The sequence below is a fragment of the Myotis nattereri genome (genome assembly GCF_964212035.1).
Source record: "Myotis nattereri genome assembly, chromosome: 4".
In the NCBI taxonomy this organism is placed as follows: domain Eukaryota; kingdom Metazoa; phylum Chordata; class Mammalia; order Chiroptera; family Vespertilionidae; genus Myotis; species Myotis nattereri.
In genome coordinates, this window is record NC_138079.1 from 48714002 (window position 1) to 48733625 (window position 19624).

A 19624-nucleotide genomic window follows, 5' to 3' on the forward strand; every position below is an offset into this window, starting at 1 on the left:
ATGCGTAAAACATTTCCTAAAAGTGCCAGGAACTTGAAGATGAAGACTATTCGAATGACCAAAATACAATGTAACTGCAATGCTTTATGGGTTCATGCAATTATATAGTTTTTCGTAGACTGACCTGCACGGTTTCCACCAATGAGATTGCTTCATTCGATGTGGACAAGACAGTGTGTTGACATTTCAGGTCCATAACAGATGGTATATGAAAAACGAGAAAACTCGTGAGCGGTCCTTAACAGATGGTGCACGAAACACGAGAAAGCTCGTGAGTGGTACGAAAGGTGTTAACTCTGCAGTACTCTGGATATAGAACAATACAGAAATCTAAAACTCCACTGAAGTTAAAAAGCTAATCCGCATAGTATACGTTTTCCCTAAACATATTTGTGAGTCTTCCAATTTTGGCTAAAAGCTACTAAATAATTTATAAGCAATAAAAGTATACTGCATCACTGCAGTATGCTGTAATATGAAGCATAAGTAGAATTGTCAAATTAATAGAGTATCAATTTCAATTAGAACGATTAATGGGGGTTTAACAAAGTACATTTACTTTCCATGTCATTTTAAGCTACAATGAGAATTTTTTAAACCTTCCACAACTTAATCATTGCATTCACACTACCACTATTTTTTCTCTTTTTCTATGAGAATATAATTCATTTCAGAGTTTCTGCATTTTTGCTCTCACATCAAAGACAAACACTGGTAGTCTATAGTTGGTTAAAGTATTAAAGCATTTGCAAGGAAAAAAAATTATGAAGACTAACTATCCAAACAGGACTCTCTGACAATATTCAACAGTCTCCAGGTAAGAGAGATAAAGCAGGACCTGCTCCACCATTGGTGCAAACTCAACCCATTAACCTAGTGAAAATATATGGATTATAATGACAGAAGCCAGCTGTGTGTGTGTGTAGGCAGCAAAAAGGTTGCAAAGCATTAATCTAAAATATCTTGCATAATCTAAGCTTCTGGAATAGTTTTCTGGTTAACCAAGGTAATAAACACATTGTATTTTAAATTTACATTATAATTTATATTTTAGCAGTTAGTAAGAAAGAAAAACTACAAAGTTAAGATTTCTCTGCTTAAACTTTCTAACTTCTCTTCATAGGTGAAACATGAGTCTATCACACAATTATTTTAAAAATTAAGCAATTTTAAAAGTATAATCTGATTTTATGATTAATAAGTGATATTAATCATTTCTGTGAAAGCTGAAGCCAGGTTAAATGTGAAAAATATGAAAGCAAATAACAAAGAAAAAAAAAGTGAGTTTTAAATAAAATACTACTGAAACTTTTCCCCTTGCAAATGGCTTTTGTTATAATGATGTAAAGAATCTATTCCTGAGCACCAAGTGTTCTAAGAAAGCAAGTTAAGAATAATTTTACAAGTCTTAAAAGAAACTTCATCTAACTTTCAACATTCAAAATAGAATTTATGAAACATAAACATTGGAAAGAAGAGTGATAATAAGAGTCTAAAATACAGATGCTCAAACTTTTCCCTTTAGGATATTCTAAATCCCATGTTCCCAACTTATTTCTTCTTCAAAACTTAAAAATAAAAGAAATAAAATGGTGGTTCCTTTTACTAGTAGAATCAAACACAACAGATCCATCTCTTTCTTGGCATTATAACGAAGAACTTACAAACTGGGAGGCAAAGGAAAAAGAAACTAAAAAACAAAATATAAAAACTCCAGAACCACAACTGAACCACTTCTGAGATCTGGCTATGGTCTTTCTCAATGCCTGAAGGCTCCAAGTACAGGTTGGGAAAAAACTGCTTTATATTTTACTGAAAATGGATACTGGAATCTATAAGTGAAAAATTTCCCATTTATTTAGTTACACTAAACAGCAAAATAACTTCTTTAGCCAAAACTGCTATCAAACAACCAAAATGAAATTTCTCAAAGATTACACCCACTACCAAGCTTTGTTACCATAGAAATGAATTACAAAATATGTCAACACTGCCCTGGCCATAGTTAGAGCATCAGCCTGTACACTGAAGGTTCTTAGGTTCGATTCCTGGGTTGCAGGTTCCATACCTGGCCCTGGTCTGGGAGCATGCAGGAGGCAACCAACTTTTCTCTCTCTCTCCTTCTCCACCCCCTTCCCTTCCTCCTTTCCACTTTATCTAAATATCAATGGAAAACTATTCTCAGGTGAGGGTTAACATAAATGAATGAATGATGTCAACACTAAAAGAAAAAAACATCTACAAAACCAGATGCAGCTTTATTCCTGAAGCATAATCTTCCTTATGTCATTAATACTTTAATCTAATATAATCCTACACCACAAACACCTAAAATCTTATAATCCCTGCATCCTCAATTCATATTGAATATTGGGTAAATCTTATAATCAAGAATTTATTGAGTCTCATGTTAGAACAGAACCTTCCCATAAACCACAATGTAAAATACATATACAATATTCTATTAATACTATCACTTGGCTATGCCCATATGTTCAAGCTCTCATTCATTAGTCCACAAACCTCCACCAAACCCAAATGGTGTATTTACCACCTCCTAAATGTAACAGCTATATAAGTCTTTGGTCATAACTTGTCATCAGAATTACCCTCTTCCTTCCTATCTACCTAATAAGACTGAAGCTCTACATCAAGCATGTCGAACTCAAAAGCTAACACGGGCCAAATAAACAAAGTTTAAGTTTATGTGGGCCGCAAAAAAAAAAAAAGTTTCAATTTTCATAGAAACATAGGTTTACTTCAATAGAGACATGCTGAATACAAAGGGCCGAAATAAATGAGTCATCGTTAACATAAAATAATAGAACATTTTAATAAAAATTAATATTTTTTCTTGAATATTAACTTACCAGACACTGAATAACTGCACAAATTAATAGGCATAACACAAATAAACCTATTTTTCTTGTTCTCTGAAAGTGAAGTATTTCCTATTGCACACACCAAACAAGTCAGTCCAAGGCTAAAGACATGGCAATTGGCTGCTAAAATATTCCCTGCTAGTATTAGTGGAGAGAAATGGTGCGCCTGCACGTAAGGCACATAAGGGAAATGAATGCAACATGATTATAGTACTCAGTCATTAGCGAATGTTGTAGTTCGTTATTAATAATTATGTATAACAGGATATTGTAAAAACTGTTACAAAATTTTTATTAAAATGTTTCTTACTGTTGTATTGGCTGGGATGCAAAAATATTCATAGTGGGACAGGCCGCGAGTTTGACATGCTTGCTCTATAATTACATCTGTCATGAAGCTTACCTTTACCTCTCCAGCCCAGACCATTGTTTTCCTCTTCTAAACTCAAAGCACTTACTACTATAATTTACTTGCCAAGTACACCATATTGTACTGTGACAGAGTTATAAAGAAAGCATCCCCTTGCCCAGCTGGCGTGGCAAAGTGGTTGAGTGTAGGCCTACTAACTGGGTCAAATTCGATTCCTGGTCAGGGCACATGTCTGGGTTGCACATCCCACACTGGTTGACCCCAGTGTGGGGCGTGCAGGAGGCAGCCGATCAATGATTCTCTCTCATCATTGATGTTTCTATTTCTGCTCTCCCTTCCTCTCTGAAATCAATACTAGAAGTGTATTTAAAAGAAAGAAAGAAAGCATTCTCTAGATCTAGACTGCCTGGCTGAATCTCGGTTCTACTCTTACTATGTGATCCTCTGAGTGAAGTTAACTTACCTTCCTTTGTTTTCAGTTTCTTCATTTGTAAAATACAACTAATATATCCACCACCTCAGGGGGCTATTCTGAAAATTAAAGATGCCTTTCTAGTTTTCAGCAATAACTTGTTTTTGATATAACTGAATAAAACACCAAACTTCAAATATCAAAAATATGGGAATGTACACAAGGACAAAAAAGCTAAATTAATTTTTACTATGGATACAATTCTTCACTGTGTTTAAATCTGTTGAAAATGTTATCTATGAGGTACAAGATTCTACAAAACTGAGCAGTGTGGGTACAAAATGAAAACACATGTAGGAGTTGACCTCTATATAAGTAGAAATTGGACTCCCAACTTTCCATTACTTTCCTGTGCAGCCAGGCAACAAACTCCACTCTGGCTCTAGCAGAAGTCTAAGATTAGCCCCTGAAGAAACTGAATCCGAGGTACAGCAGAGTTTAGATTGCGGCAACTGTACTCAAAACAGAAAAATTAAGTAAAAGTCAACATACTCAAAGGCACATTCACCTTTGAAACATGCACACAGCCTTGTACACTCCAGGCAGGAGATTACTCTCCTCTACAGACATTAGCTTCAGCATCACCAAGTCATTCTTCAGTGAAGCTAACCAAACCCTATTTGCACAGAATTTCTAAACTGCTTAAATATGAAAGGAAAGCCAAGAATCCCCAGACATTAGAACAGGGGTTAGAAAGCTTTTTCTGTAAAGGACCATATAGTCAATATTTTAGGCTTTGTGGGCCACATACAGTCTCTGTATGTAGCATAGTCTTCTGTTTTAAATTTTTCAAAACAACCCTTTAAAATTTTAAATCCATTCTCAGCTCCAGAGCTATAAAAAAACAGGATGCAGCTCACATACAGCAAGCCACAGTTTACCAAGCCCTGTATCACAGCATAGCATTTTATATAAAACAACAAAGAGAAAAGTCCAGGGGGAAAATAACTTAGGAGACAAGAGAGATGATAAAGGCAGCAGCATGTATGTCATATATGGATATAACATACGATTTATATATATATATATATATTACCTATATGGGCTACATCTATGTTTCATAAAGCTAAGCAAAGATAAACTCATCTTTGAAATATGAGCAAGACGCTATGGAAAAAGAATGGTTAGATATTTTTTAAAAAGCTCAGAAAAATTAAAAATGGGGCAGGCAAAATTTTTAAAACTAGATTTGAAAGATAAAGTTGAGGAAAAGTTCCATCAAGCAGAAAGGGTTCTAATTGAGAAGATCAGTCCAGGAGATAAACTATCTGTCTAACAAAAGAGAGAGAAAGAGAAATGGGTGGGGGAGATTATAGAAGGAAAGAAATTATCAGATATAATAAAAAATAATTTCCAAACACAAAATTTCCAAATTAAAAGAGCCTACCAAAAGCCCAGCATAAAGGATGAAAAAAAAAAAATTCCCAACAAACTACAGGATCATGAACCTTCAGAAACCAAATAAAAGTAAAAGTTCCTGAGAAGAAAAACAATAAAAAATGAGGCATACACAAAAGATGAAATATCATGACATTTTTTAAGAGCCACTTCTGAGGTAGAGGACAAGGGAACAATATCTTTAAAATTATGAAGAAAAATATTGACAACTTAGACTTACTCTCATGAATAAATGAGAGTAAGTATTTAGGCACTTTCAAAACTGAGAAGTCTAAAACTAGTTAGTTACCTCACATGCACACTTTGACAGAAAGTGCCACCAAAACATTTGAACAAACCAGGATAGAGAAAAACACTGAATCCTGAATACTGAAGACTGAACTTGGGAGAAAGGTAAAGGAAATTCCTACAATGACAACAAAAAAAGTCCCAGGATGACAGTTGTACAGTAGGCCTGAAGAGCAAGCAGCCCAGCTACAAGTCAGAGAACTGAGGTCTCTAAGAAGAGTATCTCCATTTGGGTTAAAAAAATGAAACTAATAGAAATTATAAGTGACTCTGTGTAAAATATAATGCTCACACATATATTTACATAGGTATAATAATCACTGAATACTGATTTCAGCAAAAATTGTAAAGTAATGCCCTAGCCAGTTTGGATCAGTGGATAGAGCATCAGCCCCCAGACTAAAGGGTCCTGGGTTCAATTCCCCTCAAGGGTATGTACCTCAGACTGAAGGGTCCTCAGGCTTGCTCCTGGCCCTTTTTTCCAGAGTAGGGTAGGGAGGGGGACTCTTGGTTTTTAATACAATACTTTTAGTACTTTTTTGTCTGTCTGAACCATAGATACATATTATTTGATAAAAGTTAACATTTTAGAAAATCCAATCTATATTTTAATAAAGTTTGATCTACAGTGTAACCCTACCCTCACTTTGGAAAAAAGTACATTATATCCTGGAGTTTAATAGAACCTGAAGTTCATACAACTTCACAATGTATAAAGTACATTTGTATGTTCTTACTGATCTTTTTAATCTCATACACTAAGATTATTCCCACATCCTATGAATTAAAATATAGTGAAATGTTAATGATGATTAATATTAACCACCTGTTAGAACTGTTATGCTTGTGAAACACTATCATCATAAAAAACTTAAGATTTCAACACAATCTAATCCTTCATTGGGAAAAACCTGAGCAGAATAGAACAAATACCCAGAACAGAATAGAACAAATATTTAACCTAATTTATAGAGAAGTAAACAGGCAGCCTTTCTGAGAGTTATAATCTCCCTCCAAAGGAAAAATTCTTGAGTATTTTCCAGCAACAACCCTAATGTGTAACAGCTCATTCCTAGCTGAGAAGTTAAGCAAAGATTTGTTAAACCAATTAAGTACATTTTGGGATTCTATTTTATAGAATCGTCATCATGTTTCAACTCAAAACTCAACTGCTTGTTCCACCAAACTTTTAGAGCAATATGTATTTTACTCCATTTATATGTAAGCCCAAAAAGTAGTACATGGTAGTAGAATAAACAAAAACCTCCTAAAAAGAAAAAAATACTTTTGTTAGCATTACATATATTAGAATACTAGAGGCCTGGTGCACGGATTCGTGCACTGCTGGGGTCCCTCAGCCTGGCCTGTGCCCTCTCACAATCCGGGACTCCACAGGGGATGTAGTAGTGCACAAAGCAGCAGGCAGCCAGAGAGGAGCCTGTGCCACTCAGCTCATTCCGGCCCCGCTGTGCCTGCCGCCTCCGCTGCTTGGTAAGCTGGTTGAGCGGCGCTCCCCCTGTGGGAGTGCACTGACCACCAGGGGGCAGCTCCTGCATTGAGCATCGGCCCCTGGTGGTCAGTGCACATCTTAGCGATTGGTCAAACGGTCATTTGGTCGTTCAGTTGCTTTGGCTTTTATATATATAATCTGGCTTTCAATTTAAGAGATCGGAGAAATAACTACTGTTGTATCATGTCTGGAGTTACTCACAGACAACTGTGGTTAACTTTGAGATCACTTGTAAAGACATCCTGTAATAGCTAGGATAGTAGCAAAGTTTCTTGTTGAGCTATTTATCTATCAAATTTTTCTAATTATAACAAATTGTTCTGAAATAAGAAAACAAAATCTTGTTCTGCTCTAATACTATAAATATGCTTATTAGCAGTAAGTTATTCACACAGAAAAATAAACTACAACTGAAATACTATAGAAATGGATTTCAAAATAAAATTTCTCTAAGACTTATTTCCTTTGAATGTTTTTTCATAAATTGTCCACAATTGCCAAATAAATTAGACTTATTTTTCCATTTTATACATAAATACAACCTGATCATGGAAATAATATTGGATAATATACCAAAATAAGCCTTCTATATTTACAGATAATGTATAATAAAAAACATTTACTAGGTAAAATCATGGCATTTATCTATTTTTGTCTTAGTGGGAATAATGGGCAAGCACCTTCACTATGAGTAACCTCCCCCCCATCTTTATCCCTCTATTATTATTTTCATAGATCATTCTGTAGACTTTTATAAAGAATATTGTATTAGTAAACTAGAGGCCCAATACACAAAATTCATGCAAGGGTCTCAGTCCTCACAGACGCAGTGGCTTGCCTCGGCCCTCGTAGCCGTGGTGGCTTGCCTCAGCTCTGGCAGCGCTGGCTTTATCCGGAACATCATTCAGCTGTATGGTCTAATTAGCATATTATGCTTTTATTATTATAGATATTCAAAATTACATATACAAATAGTTATTTTCTTTTTATTTAATAATTTACCCCCTTATTAATAACCCTTCAGCCCTAGTTGAATGTACTCCCTACTTAAGTGCTAACTTATTTTGCTTTATATTATAAAATCTCAATCCTTAAAGTAAATAGAATGTTAGGGGTAAGGTAAATTTTTTTCTGCTATATGTAGATATTTTTAAAGTTCTAATTTAATATCAACTTTTTTTGCATTGGAATTTGGTCATAATTTCTACATGCAAATACAAAAACTAGAATGGAAAAGAAACCATGGATAGTTAAAAAGATTACTCAGTGGGAAGTATTTTAAATATATTTATCTTCAAGGTGGAAATAAGAGCTTTCAAATGATCAAAAGGCTTAACTTTAGTTCTAAAGTGGCAAATTTCTCTCAAATCTAGGATAACAAATAAAATATACTTACAAAGCTACTAATATGTTTTAACTTAATTTGTGTTCACATTGCTGTAAAGACCCAATTCTTGTATTAAGAAAATGTCTTCTGCCCTAGCTGGTTTGGCTCAGCGGACAGAGCTTCGGCCTGCAAACCAAAGGTCCCTGGCTTCAATTCCGGTCATAGGCACGTATCTTGGTTGCAGGCTCCTCCCAGGCCCAGGCCCTGGTAGGGGCACATGTAGGAGGCAACCAATCGATGTGTTTCTCTCACATCAATATTTCTCTCTGTTTCTCCCTGTGTCTTCCCCTCTCTAAAAAATCAATGGAAAAACATCCTCGAGGATTAAAAAAAAAAAAAAAAGTCTTCTGTACCTTAATATTTTGAAATTATTCAAAATATTTTATCAATGCTTTTTTGAGAATGAAAAGGATCAAGCAAGATCATATTGTAAAAAATATTTTGTTGCCAATAGACAAATCAAACAGATAGCAAACACAGAAATTTACAGAAGTTTCTCAAAATTTATATTATCTTATTGTTTCAATTCAACTAAGTTATGTAACTAAACTTTCATGTAAATTAAAAGTTTTCTGCACTGTTAAAAAAAAAAATCTTGTTTTTGCTACCTAACAATAAAAAAACACCGTTTTCCCCCCCACATCTATTTTTCCATAAGAAAAGGCAACTAAAATACCCAAAAAAACATACTATGCATTCTCACTGCAAAGAAACCCAGAAACTATACCAAGAATCTGCTATAGTGTATACACTGAAAACTAACAATAAGTACATTGATCCTATGACCTGGCAAGTAAAATCCTTTAAACTGTCTTCCAATGTTAAAAAATGAAACAAAACAACCAACTTGGATAATTTTTAACTGAAATATTTTTTCATATTTTGAGATAAAGGTTTAATTAGCATATTTTAGTTAAAAAGAAAAGAAACCTAAAATTCTCTCATAGATAAACTAAAAAGTACTATGCATATGTAAAACTCATCCCTCAAGCAGCTGATAGCCAGCCAGCCTCAACATAGCCCTACTATGGAAGGAAATAATAGCTAAAGGTTTTAAAAAGGGCAATACACAGGCTTTCTTTAAAAATAAAAGGAAGCAAGGAAGCAAACAAGCAAGCAAACAAAAAATCTATTATCTAAACTCCTGGATTAAAATAAAGCACAATAACGAAAGTTATTCTTCAACTTTCAGATTCTGAAGGAAAATGATAATTTACAAGCTGAAATAAAAAGTCATACTCAATTATAAACTAATAAACAGAAATATAGCCCTATCTCCCAAGTAAGTTCCCTATATAATGCTAGGTTTCTGATCTGGAAGGTGAATTAATTTGGCAGCATTAATGTCACAGATCTCTAAAAGTTTATAAAAGAAACAAAGCTTTGACACAACATGCTGTATACAAATTTTCAAGACAAGAACCTTGGCTCAGATTCAATAGCTTTGACTCTGATTCTTTCTCACTAGAGACCTTGATATCTTATGCAGTTCACTTCAGGGTTTAGTGTGTTTTTCTTTGTAATCTAAGATAGACTACTTTTGTAAAGTAAGAATACAGTAATTTAGAATATTTTAAGGAATTTAGAAAAAGTGACTTAAGTTTGCTGTCATCTATTTCCTACAGCAAACAAATAGAACATTTAAATTACAGACGTTTAGTTTACAAATCTACATACAAAATTGCATATTTAACACAGATAACCTTAGAATTTATTTCATTTTAAATCATTTACAACTTCTTGCTTTGCATAAATGTCTGGAAACCAAGAGAAATTAAAATTTTAAAACACACCCTTAAAAACATATATAATAGGGCTTTGTACCTTAAACCATCCACATTGTAAAATACTAGCGCTGTGGAAATGTGACTAATGATCCAGTCCTTTAACCAAATATAATAGAACTACTGAGAAGCTTTATCACTTTGTAGAATAGCTTTCTTCTCACTCAAATTCACGTAATTGATTCAATATTACTCTGTGATACAGCTTATTCATAAGAGAAAGTTCTTTTAAAAAACTGATTGTAGAGTATTTTAATTTTTAGAAGTTTTACTTTCACAACAAAATCTGTTTTCTTCAAAAACCACTTTTACCTTTTTATTTTTCCTTTATTCATAAATAAAAAGTATGCTTCACATTATAATATCAGCAGCATTCCTCCAATGTCTAAGACTTCATGGGCCATCTTCCTAAAAAGATAATTATTACAATGCTCCATCCTCACTGTAAGGCTTTCTTTACCTTCCCACACCACGTAACTTGGCATAAATGGAAGTGGAACACAAAGACTTGGTCAAATAGATGGTTAGAATTACAAATAGGTAGGAGAGTATTTGTTTGGATTTAGAAGATTGGAAGCGGTGTGACAGCTAAGATGCATATACAACTCAGTTGAAGCAAAAAGTAGAGCTGATGACAAGAGGTGCTCTGTGTTATGTTCCAAGGTTCAAGATTTTAGGGTTATACCTTTAAAGAAATCATCTCATGATTTTAGAGATTTCAAGGTTTTGTAAAAATTGTAATTGTTGTCATATATAAGTATGTCAAATACAACAAATTGGGGGGGGGGGGTTACGGAAGACTGGATAACCATGGAAATAAAAATATTTTCTCCATCACTTTTAAGAGAGCCAATTATTTAAGTTATATATGTCTAATTTGGGGACCACTTTAACAAAGGACATTGTGTAGAGAATTTCTGAATCAACTGATGTATCTGTAACTCTGCAATTAAGTGGAGCTATTGTCCTATGTAATCAATGGAGACATGTGTTTGACTAATAAGTAGGCATGTACTACAAGAAAGTAAAGAGGAGCTAGACAGGGGTCACTGCAGCTAGACTGTGTTCATGGGCTATGAAAGGCTTACCAGATATGGTATAACTAAGATGAAAGATAGGCTATAAACAGACTCCTCTTCGGCGTTATTCTGGATATCTGGCATTTGATTCTGATGTCCTGCATGCCATGGAAGACATAGGCCATTCTCTCACATGGTACAAGTTCGAAGAAAAATCAAACACCCAAGCATAGATATGATTCTACTTTCCTACTTCCCTATCCCCTTTGTGTAGGGTCAAAGTTAGCAGAAAATAGCCTGGATTCTAAAGCCCTTCAGCCTTTTCTGTCTTCTCTTGGATGGAGAGACAGGCAGCTACTAGTTTCTGGCAGGGATGCTATTGTTTGGTGGCTTTCACAAGTGCACTACTTAAAACTAAGCAGAGCCAGTTCAGTACTGAAGATTGTGTGGGACCTTTGCTCTCACATTAGGCATTACTGAGTGAAATGAAAGATGAAATTTATTCCCATAAACAATAATTGGAGTAACCAATTAAGTATATTTTTCTAATTTCTTGGTAAGTAGGTATTAAGGGATGTATATACATTAAATAAAACGAAGTATCAAGAATATGCATTTCTATGTAAACATCATCCGACTAAATGGTATTTTCACATATATAATACTACAGAATTAAATAGTAATATTTTAAATGCTCCACTTTTAACTTGCTCTTGAAATTAGCACAACTGACAACAACTTAATCAGTATTTCTATCCAAAACAATATATACTTGTGAAGATGTTGACTCTTAAGGCTTTGCTCTGGCTCTTTTGTTCTAAATTATACCTAAATCAATCCGAAAAAGTCAAGAGAGAAATAGCACAGTGGTGCTGAATGTCAAATCATATTATATAATTTAAATAAATCCACTTACAGCTTTAAAATCAGGTTAGCAGTCTCTGGTTGAATATAAAAGATGTAAGACATACATTTACACTGCTTATTCCCAAATTCTAACTAAATGAACCATATAAGAAGGAGAGTAAAAATCCCCAAAAGCAAAGAATTGGAAAAAAGGTGACAAGAGAAAAGAGATTTCAACAAAATTTGGAAGACACTAAGTATATAGACAATAACTTTTTTAGGTTTCAGCTTTCTTTGCTATGCTGGATCTACAATAAGGAGGAACCTAGTAAAAAGACAATTCATTCAATTATATACTGGGAAATCAGAAATTGGAGACAGCAGGTACCTCTGAAGGCAGGGTAGCAGAATGGATGAAAACAGAATGATTGGCTGAATTGGACTTCCCAGATCTTTTCTATTGCCTAGTCATATAGTTTAGATCCGTGGTTGGCAAACTGTGGCTCACAAGCCACATGCGGATCTTTGGCCCCTTGAGTGTGGCTCTTCCACAAAATACCATGTGCGGACGCACGTACAGTGCGATTGAAACTTCGTGGCCCATGCGCAGAAGTCAGTTTTCGGCGTGGGCGAGTATATTTTGAAGAAGTACTGTTGATATTTGGCTCTGTTGACTAATGAGTTTGCTGACCACTGGTTTAGATGATGGCCCTTCCCCAACTCTGGCACAATCCAGAATAACTAATGTTAAACCAGAAAAGATTGGGCTTGGGAGTACTAGACAGAACTTGGGGTTACAATGAAGAGCTGAAAACAAGGGAGGGTAGTACACAGACTCACATTTAGATTACTACCTGCACACTGAATACTGAGTCTCTAAGCCTTATTCCCCAATCAGCTCCCACAACACTGGCTGTCAGACATTCCCCCAAAGATGAGAAAATGCACAAATCTTTTCTGTAGAAAATGATATGCTCAACAACCTGCAGACACTGGTATTTAGCAGTTCCTCCCAAGAATGCTGCCAGGCCCTGGCTGGGTAGCTCAGCTGGTTAGAGCCAAGGTTGCTAGTTCGATCCCTGATCAGGGCACATACAAGAGTCAACTGATGAATGCATAACTAAGTGAAAAACAAATCAATCTCTCTCTCTCCCCCTCTCTCTCTCAAACCAATAAAGAAAAAAAACTGTTAAGAAAAAAGAGTGCTACCAGGTCTCCAACTGATCCAATAAAAGTCCAACCAATCAATAAGCTCCCGCCACTTCCAAAAAACTTCCAATATTTTCATACTACCCTCTTGAATATAAACAGATACTGAAAGATCATGAGCCATTTGAGAACCTATAATGATAAAAGTGTAATATGCTAATTAGACCGGACAGCCGAACGACTTCCAGATGAAGCTGCAGCGATGGGGGCCAAGGCAGAGGTGGTTAGGGGCGATCAGGCAGACAGGTGAGTGATTAGGGGCAATCAGGCAGGCAGGCAGAGGTGGATAGGGGCCATCAGGCAGGCAGGCAAGTGGTTAGGGGTGATGAGGCAGGCAGGCAGGCAAGCAGTTAGGAGCTAGCAGTCCCAGATTGTGAGAGGGATGTCTGACTGCCAGTTTAGATATCCCCGGAGGGGTCCTGGATTGCAAGAGGGTGCAGACTGAGCTCAGGGGGCCCCCCCACACCCATGCATGATTTTCATGCACAAGGCCTCTAGTCTTTAACATAAATGTGATTAAAACAAAGAGAGAGGGAGACTAAAAACAAACAATGCAAGGCTGAAATTAAAATGTAAAATATATTAATATCCTTAGAAGTAAAAAGATATTACACATCCATGACACATGAATGCTATGGAAATGGAACATTAAAAGAAAAAGGTCCCAATAATTTAAAAAGAGTTGACACAAAAATTTCAACAGGATTAAAAGAGAAAATTAAGAGAAAAACAAAAAATATAAAATAAAAGGGGAGATAAGAAATTTAAAGAATCAGAACCAAGATGGCGGCATAGGTTAACGCCGGAGTTTGCTGCCTCGAACAACCACTTCAAAAGTGAAACTAAAAGACGGAACGGACATCACCCAGAACCACAGGAAAGCTGGCTGAGTGGAAGTCCTACTGCCGGGGTTCAACCCCAGCAGGTCCAGGGGTTCCCAAAGGCGTAGACGGAGTCGGCAAAGAAGGAAGGACACGAAGACAGTGAGTGTTCAGTTGATCAGCAGCCTAGCCAGGATCTCCAGCCAGGATCTCCAGCCAAGTTCTGGTCTGGATCTCCAGAGAGGTTCTGCTTAGGATCTCTAGCCAGGTTCTGTGTCCATGTTCTCTTGCTAGATTCTCCAGCCAGGTTCTCCAACCAGGTTCTGTAGCCATGTTCCCTCGCTAGGTTCTTCAGCCAGGTTCTGTCCAGGTTCTCCAGCCAGGTTCAGTCACCAGATTCTAGTCAGGTTCTCTTGCCAATATCTGTAGTCAGGTTCAGTCCAGGATCTTTTGGCATGTTCTCTCCAGCGAAGTTCTTCTGTCTGTAGGTTCTGTGTAGGTTCTGTCTTCTAAGTTCTGTCTTGTTACATCTGTATTTATACCAGTTGATTCCAATCCTATCAATCTCTATTCCAAAGGTTAGGGCGTTTCTTATCTCCATTCCAGGGAGTAAAGATTATGTAGCTTAAGCATGATTGTTCATAGTTAAAGTGATTAATTACCCACCTGGCACTTAGTTAAGAGGTTTTATTCCCTCCCTAACTTCAGGGGAAAATCCCTACCTGGGGAAACAACCTTTCTCAGAGAGGCGACCTTGGTTAAAACACATAGTGCCAAGAAGGTGAGCAAACATATTAAGAACAGTATGCCATATATGCCAGGTCCCTTGAAACAGCAAGGATGGACTGGCTCCCGGCATCCTACAACTAGGAGGAAAGAGAAACGCATACCGACACTCAGAGGAGGCGCAGTGCTGAAGTCAAATACTGAGGTGCGGAGTGCATGCAGAGCGGGCTGGAGGCGGAGGGCGCGGTTGGCGTTTTCAATCGGGAGGGAGTCGCAGACTCTGAGCTCCAGATCCGGGTGAGTCTTTAGGGACCCTGACTCAAACAGGAGAAGTGGGACTGTCTGGCTTCGGTCGGAGCGAGTGCAGCTTTCTCTCCGAGGTTTGCAGCGGTTGCTGGGACTCAGAGGGGCAGAGCCCCTGGGGACAGGACTGAGAGGAGCCATAACTGCTCTCTCCAGCCCACCCTGTTGACCCCGGGTGACCCACCTGCCCCGCCCAAGCCCTGCACAGAGGCATTTGCCGGATAGCCTTAGGCAAACGCCAGATTAGCACCTCCCTAGAGGACAGAAGTTCCCTCACTGCAGACACAGCTGATACTCACAGCCACTTGGCCTGGAGGTCAAATCCCCCCTAGTATTAGCTACAACAATCAAGGCTTAACTACAAGACTGCGCACAAAGACCACTAGGGGGTGCACCAAGAAAACATAACAAAATGCGGAGACAAAGAAACTGGACAAAGAACCACACTTTTAAGGTCTCTCAAGAACTGTCTAGAAGCCGCCGATAAACATTTGAGATCCTCGAGAAATCTAATGAGACCCTCGATGTTGTGATAAAGAACCAACTAGAAATTAAGCATACACCGACTGAAATAAAGAATACTATACAGACTCCCAACAGCAGACCAGAGGAGCGCAAGAATCAAGTCAAAGATTTGATATGCGAAGAAGCAAAAAAAAAAACGCAACCGGAAAAGCAAAATGAAAAAAGAATCCGAAAATACGAAGATAGTCTAAGGAGCTTCTGGGACAGCTTCAAGCGAATCAACATCAGAATTATAGGGGTGCCAGAAGATGAGAGAGAGCAAGATATTGAAAACCTATTTGAAGAAATAATGACAGAAAACTTCCCCCACCTGGTGAAAGAAATAGACTTACAGGTCCAAGAAGCGCAGAGAACCCCAAACAAAAGGAATCCAAAGAGGACCACACCAAGACATATCATAATTAAAATGCCAAGAGCAAAAGACAAAGAGAGAATCTTAAAAGCAGCAAGAGAAAGAAACTCAGTTACCTACAAGGGAATACCCATACGACTGTCAGCTGATTTCTCAACAGAAACTTTGCAGGCCAGAAGGGAGTGGCAAGAAATACTCAAAGTGATGAATACCAAGAACCTACAACCAAGATTACTTTATCCAGCTAAGCTATCATTCAGAATTGAAGGTCAGATAAAGAGCTTCACAGATAAGGAAAAGCTAAAGGAGCTCATCACCACCAAACCAGGATTATATGAAATGCTGAAAGGTATCCTTTAAGAAGAGGAAGAGGGAGGAAAAAGGTAAAGATACAAATTATGAACAACAAATATGTATCTATCAACAAGTGAATCTAAGAATCAAGTGAATAAATAATCTGATGAACAGAATGAACTGGTGATTATAATAGAATCAGGGACACAGAAAGGGAATGGACTGACTATTCTTGGGGGGGAAAGGGGGGGTGGAAGATGCGGGAAGAGACTGGACAAAAATCGTGCACCTATGGATGAGGACAGTGGGTGGGGAGTGAGGGCGGAGGGTGGGGTGGGAACTGGGAGGAGGGGAGTTATGGCGGGGGGAAAGAGGAACAAATGTAATCTGAACAATAAAGATTTAATTAAAAAAAAAAGAAAATTAAAGAATCATTCAAAGAAATCAAACATCTGACTAACGAGTTTACGTAGCCAGTTAAGATTTCCTTGACTGAAAGAAGTCTGGAGATTTACGCTTTGGTGAGGATCTCCGGCCCATCCAGATGATTCAACAAATTGCTTCACATGTGCTCAGAGCTTCCATTCAGTCTTTTAGTGCCTCACACTTAAACAGGCAAATGTCACCAGATCTCTCTAAGAAGTCTTTAACACAGTGGTTCTCAACCTTCCTAATGCTGTGACCCTTTAATACAGTTCTTCATGTTGTGGTGACCCCCAACCATAAAATTATTTTCGTTGCTACTTCATTAACTATAATTTTGCTACTGTTATGAATCATAATGTAAATACCTGATATGCAGGATGTATTTTCATTGTTACAAATTAAACATAATTAAAGCATAGTTATTAATCACAAAAACAATATGTAATTATATATGTGTTTTCCGATGGTCTTAGGCGACCCCTGTGAAAGGGTCGTTGGACCCCCAAAGGGGTCGCGACCCACAGGTTGAGAACCACTGTTTTAACATGAAAGACAGCAACCAAACCAAACAAGAACAACTTAGAGGGAAAAGATACTTGGCATAAAGAAAATCTTTACAAAATCCATCAGTATCTCAAATAGACACAAGACAATGTAATCATAAAACAAATAGGATTCTACAAAGTGGGAGGAGGGGAAACAAAAAAAAGCTCTTGAAAATTAAAAATTACAGCAGAAATTAAAAACTATAGCACTGGGAAGGTTGAGAAAATCTATCTCCCAGAAAATTACAAAATACATAAAAATGAAAACATAAACACACATATAAGGAAACCAGTCTTAGACAACCAGTCTAGGAGGTAATATAATGCTTAGCTGTAAATATTTTCATAGGTGTAACTAAAACCGACTACTGATTTAACAAAAAAACAAAAAAAGTCTGTTTACTTTCTGGAAACAGAAGGAAAGGAAAAAAAGGAGAAAGGTGCAATAATATCTAAAATTAACACTTAACATTACCACTTAACATTTAAACTTATGGAAGAAATCCTAAAAGAGGTAAAGGTGGCTCGACATGAGATTCAGGAAAGGAAAGGCAGGCAATTGGCGTCTTTCCTTGAATTTCATTTCTAAACATTTACCTCTACTTTGAAATTTTGTCAATTAAATAAAGAGGATTTCAACAAAGAAAACTTCTCTAATGATCTAAATTCTTTTTCAAATAAGAGATGAGATCTAATGGTGTTAGCTACAAAAGGAAAACAAATTCATAAGTTGATATTAATGATGTTTTGAAGGATACATTGCAAAAGACAAAACAAGCAGGCACCAAACTAAGCTGATATTCATTTCCTGTGTGGGCTTCATAAAAGTGTAGTAGGCTTCAGTTACTAGATACACAACTGTAGCAGCCACTGTGAAATCCACCAGCCATTGATACTCTGGAAAGTAATGCAATGCTGAAAAATAAAGGTTAAAAAAAATTTTACTTAAACTTTCACAAACAGCTTAGAAGGGTTTATCTATAATTAACTATAAACATACTAGACTTTATTCTATTTGGTGTTTTGCAATGTAAGGATTACAAATATGAGAATTTAAAAATACAGGAAAGAGACCAAGAATGTTGGTATCCAAAACTAAATTTTAGTACCACATAAATGAAATAATTAAAATAAACCTGAAATGATTACCAAAAATTATTTAAATTGTTAAAAATATGATTGCAAAATGAGTTGGTATTTTCTTAGCTGATTAGCTGTATTTTACAGAAGTTATAAATCAAACTTCTTTATAAAGCACCTAATCTATACTTTAGAACAGCGATTTTCAACCTTTTTCATCTCATGGCACATATAAACTAATTACTAAAATTCTGCAGCATACCAAAAAAATATATTTTTGCTCATCTGACGAAAATATATATATATATATATATATATATATATATATAAAATTTTGATTCATTCACACAGGATGGCTATTGTCATGTTGGCTGTTGTTACTTCTTAATTTGACAATCTAAGGGAAAAGAGGTCAGTGCTCCAGACTAAATAAGTATGGCATGTTTTAAAAATTCTTGCAGCACACTATTTGAAAATCACTGCTTTAGAATACAATCTAATGTAGACTACTACAGCTTTACTTATATTAATTTCTGTGAGGAATGCTAAACTTTATGTTACAGTTATTAATTGCATTAATGGAGGATTAGTAATTTTGAGTTACTGCAGGTTAAAATAATAAATTAATTTACTTTTTAATAAGTTATCTGCTCCTGTAAGAAAAGCTGATGAAATGCCTGTAAATTTTCCATAAAACCACACCATTTCAACAAACTATTCCATTCTTTTTTAAAAAATATATATTTTATTGATTTTTTTACAGAGAGGAAGGAAGAGGAATAGAGAGTTATATACATCAATGAGAAAGAAACATTGATCAGCTGCCTCCTGCACACCCCCTACTGGAGATGTGCCCACAACCAAGGTACATGCCCTTGACCAGAATAGAACCTGGGACCCTTCAGTCTGCAGGCCGACGCTCTATCCACTGAACCAAACCGGTTAGGGCAAAACTATTACATTCTTAAGGGTTTACATTAAAATTAGCATTCTTTGTAAGTATTTATGATTCCCTCTTCCTTTTCATTTCAGATATTCTGGTTTACTTCTGCCAGAGTATAGTCCAAAATATCAACATCATTTTATAGAAGGCCTCCTAAAAATGTGGAAGTAAATCACATACATAAACATTAGTTTGTATGTTCTCACTGGCACATAATAAAACGACCTACATTGCGTTGGAAAATTTTTAGTGATAAAATGTAATACCTGAGGCTATTTTAAAATCACACTTTTATAGAAAAAGTATTTCAAAAATAGCACTCAAAGTAAGACTAACTTAAAATATCAAAGACAAACTAACCAAACTTACATTATCTCTATGAGGTAATAGCAAAAATTCCAAATCCTTTTATAATTGAGTAAATTTTTTATTTGGTTCAAGTTA

The 19624-nt window shown here is 36.2% G+C and overlaps 1 protein-coding gene across 2 annotated transcripts in view; it reads right to left on the minus strand.

Annotated features, from left to right (window-relative positions):
• The window catches only part of TMEM161B (transmembrane protein 161B), a 128756-nt gene that overhangs the window by 18376 nt on the left and 90756 nt on the right, over positions 1-19624 (minus strand). For both annotated transcript variants that reach the window (XM_081089016.1, XM_081089015.1), the window contains exon 5: positions 17916-18072. In XM_081089016.1, coding sequence (XP_080945142.1) covers positions 17916-18072 — 157 coding nt within the window. The remainder of the gene's footprint in view (positions 1-17915; positions 18073-19624) is intronic.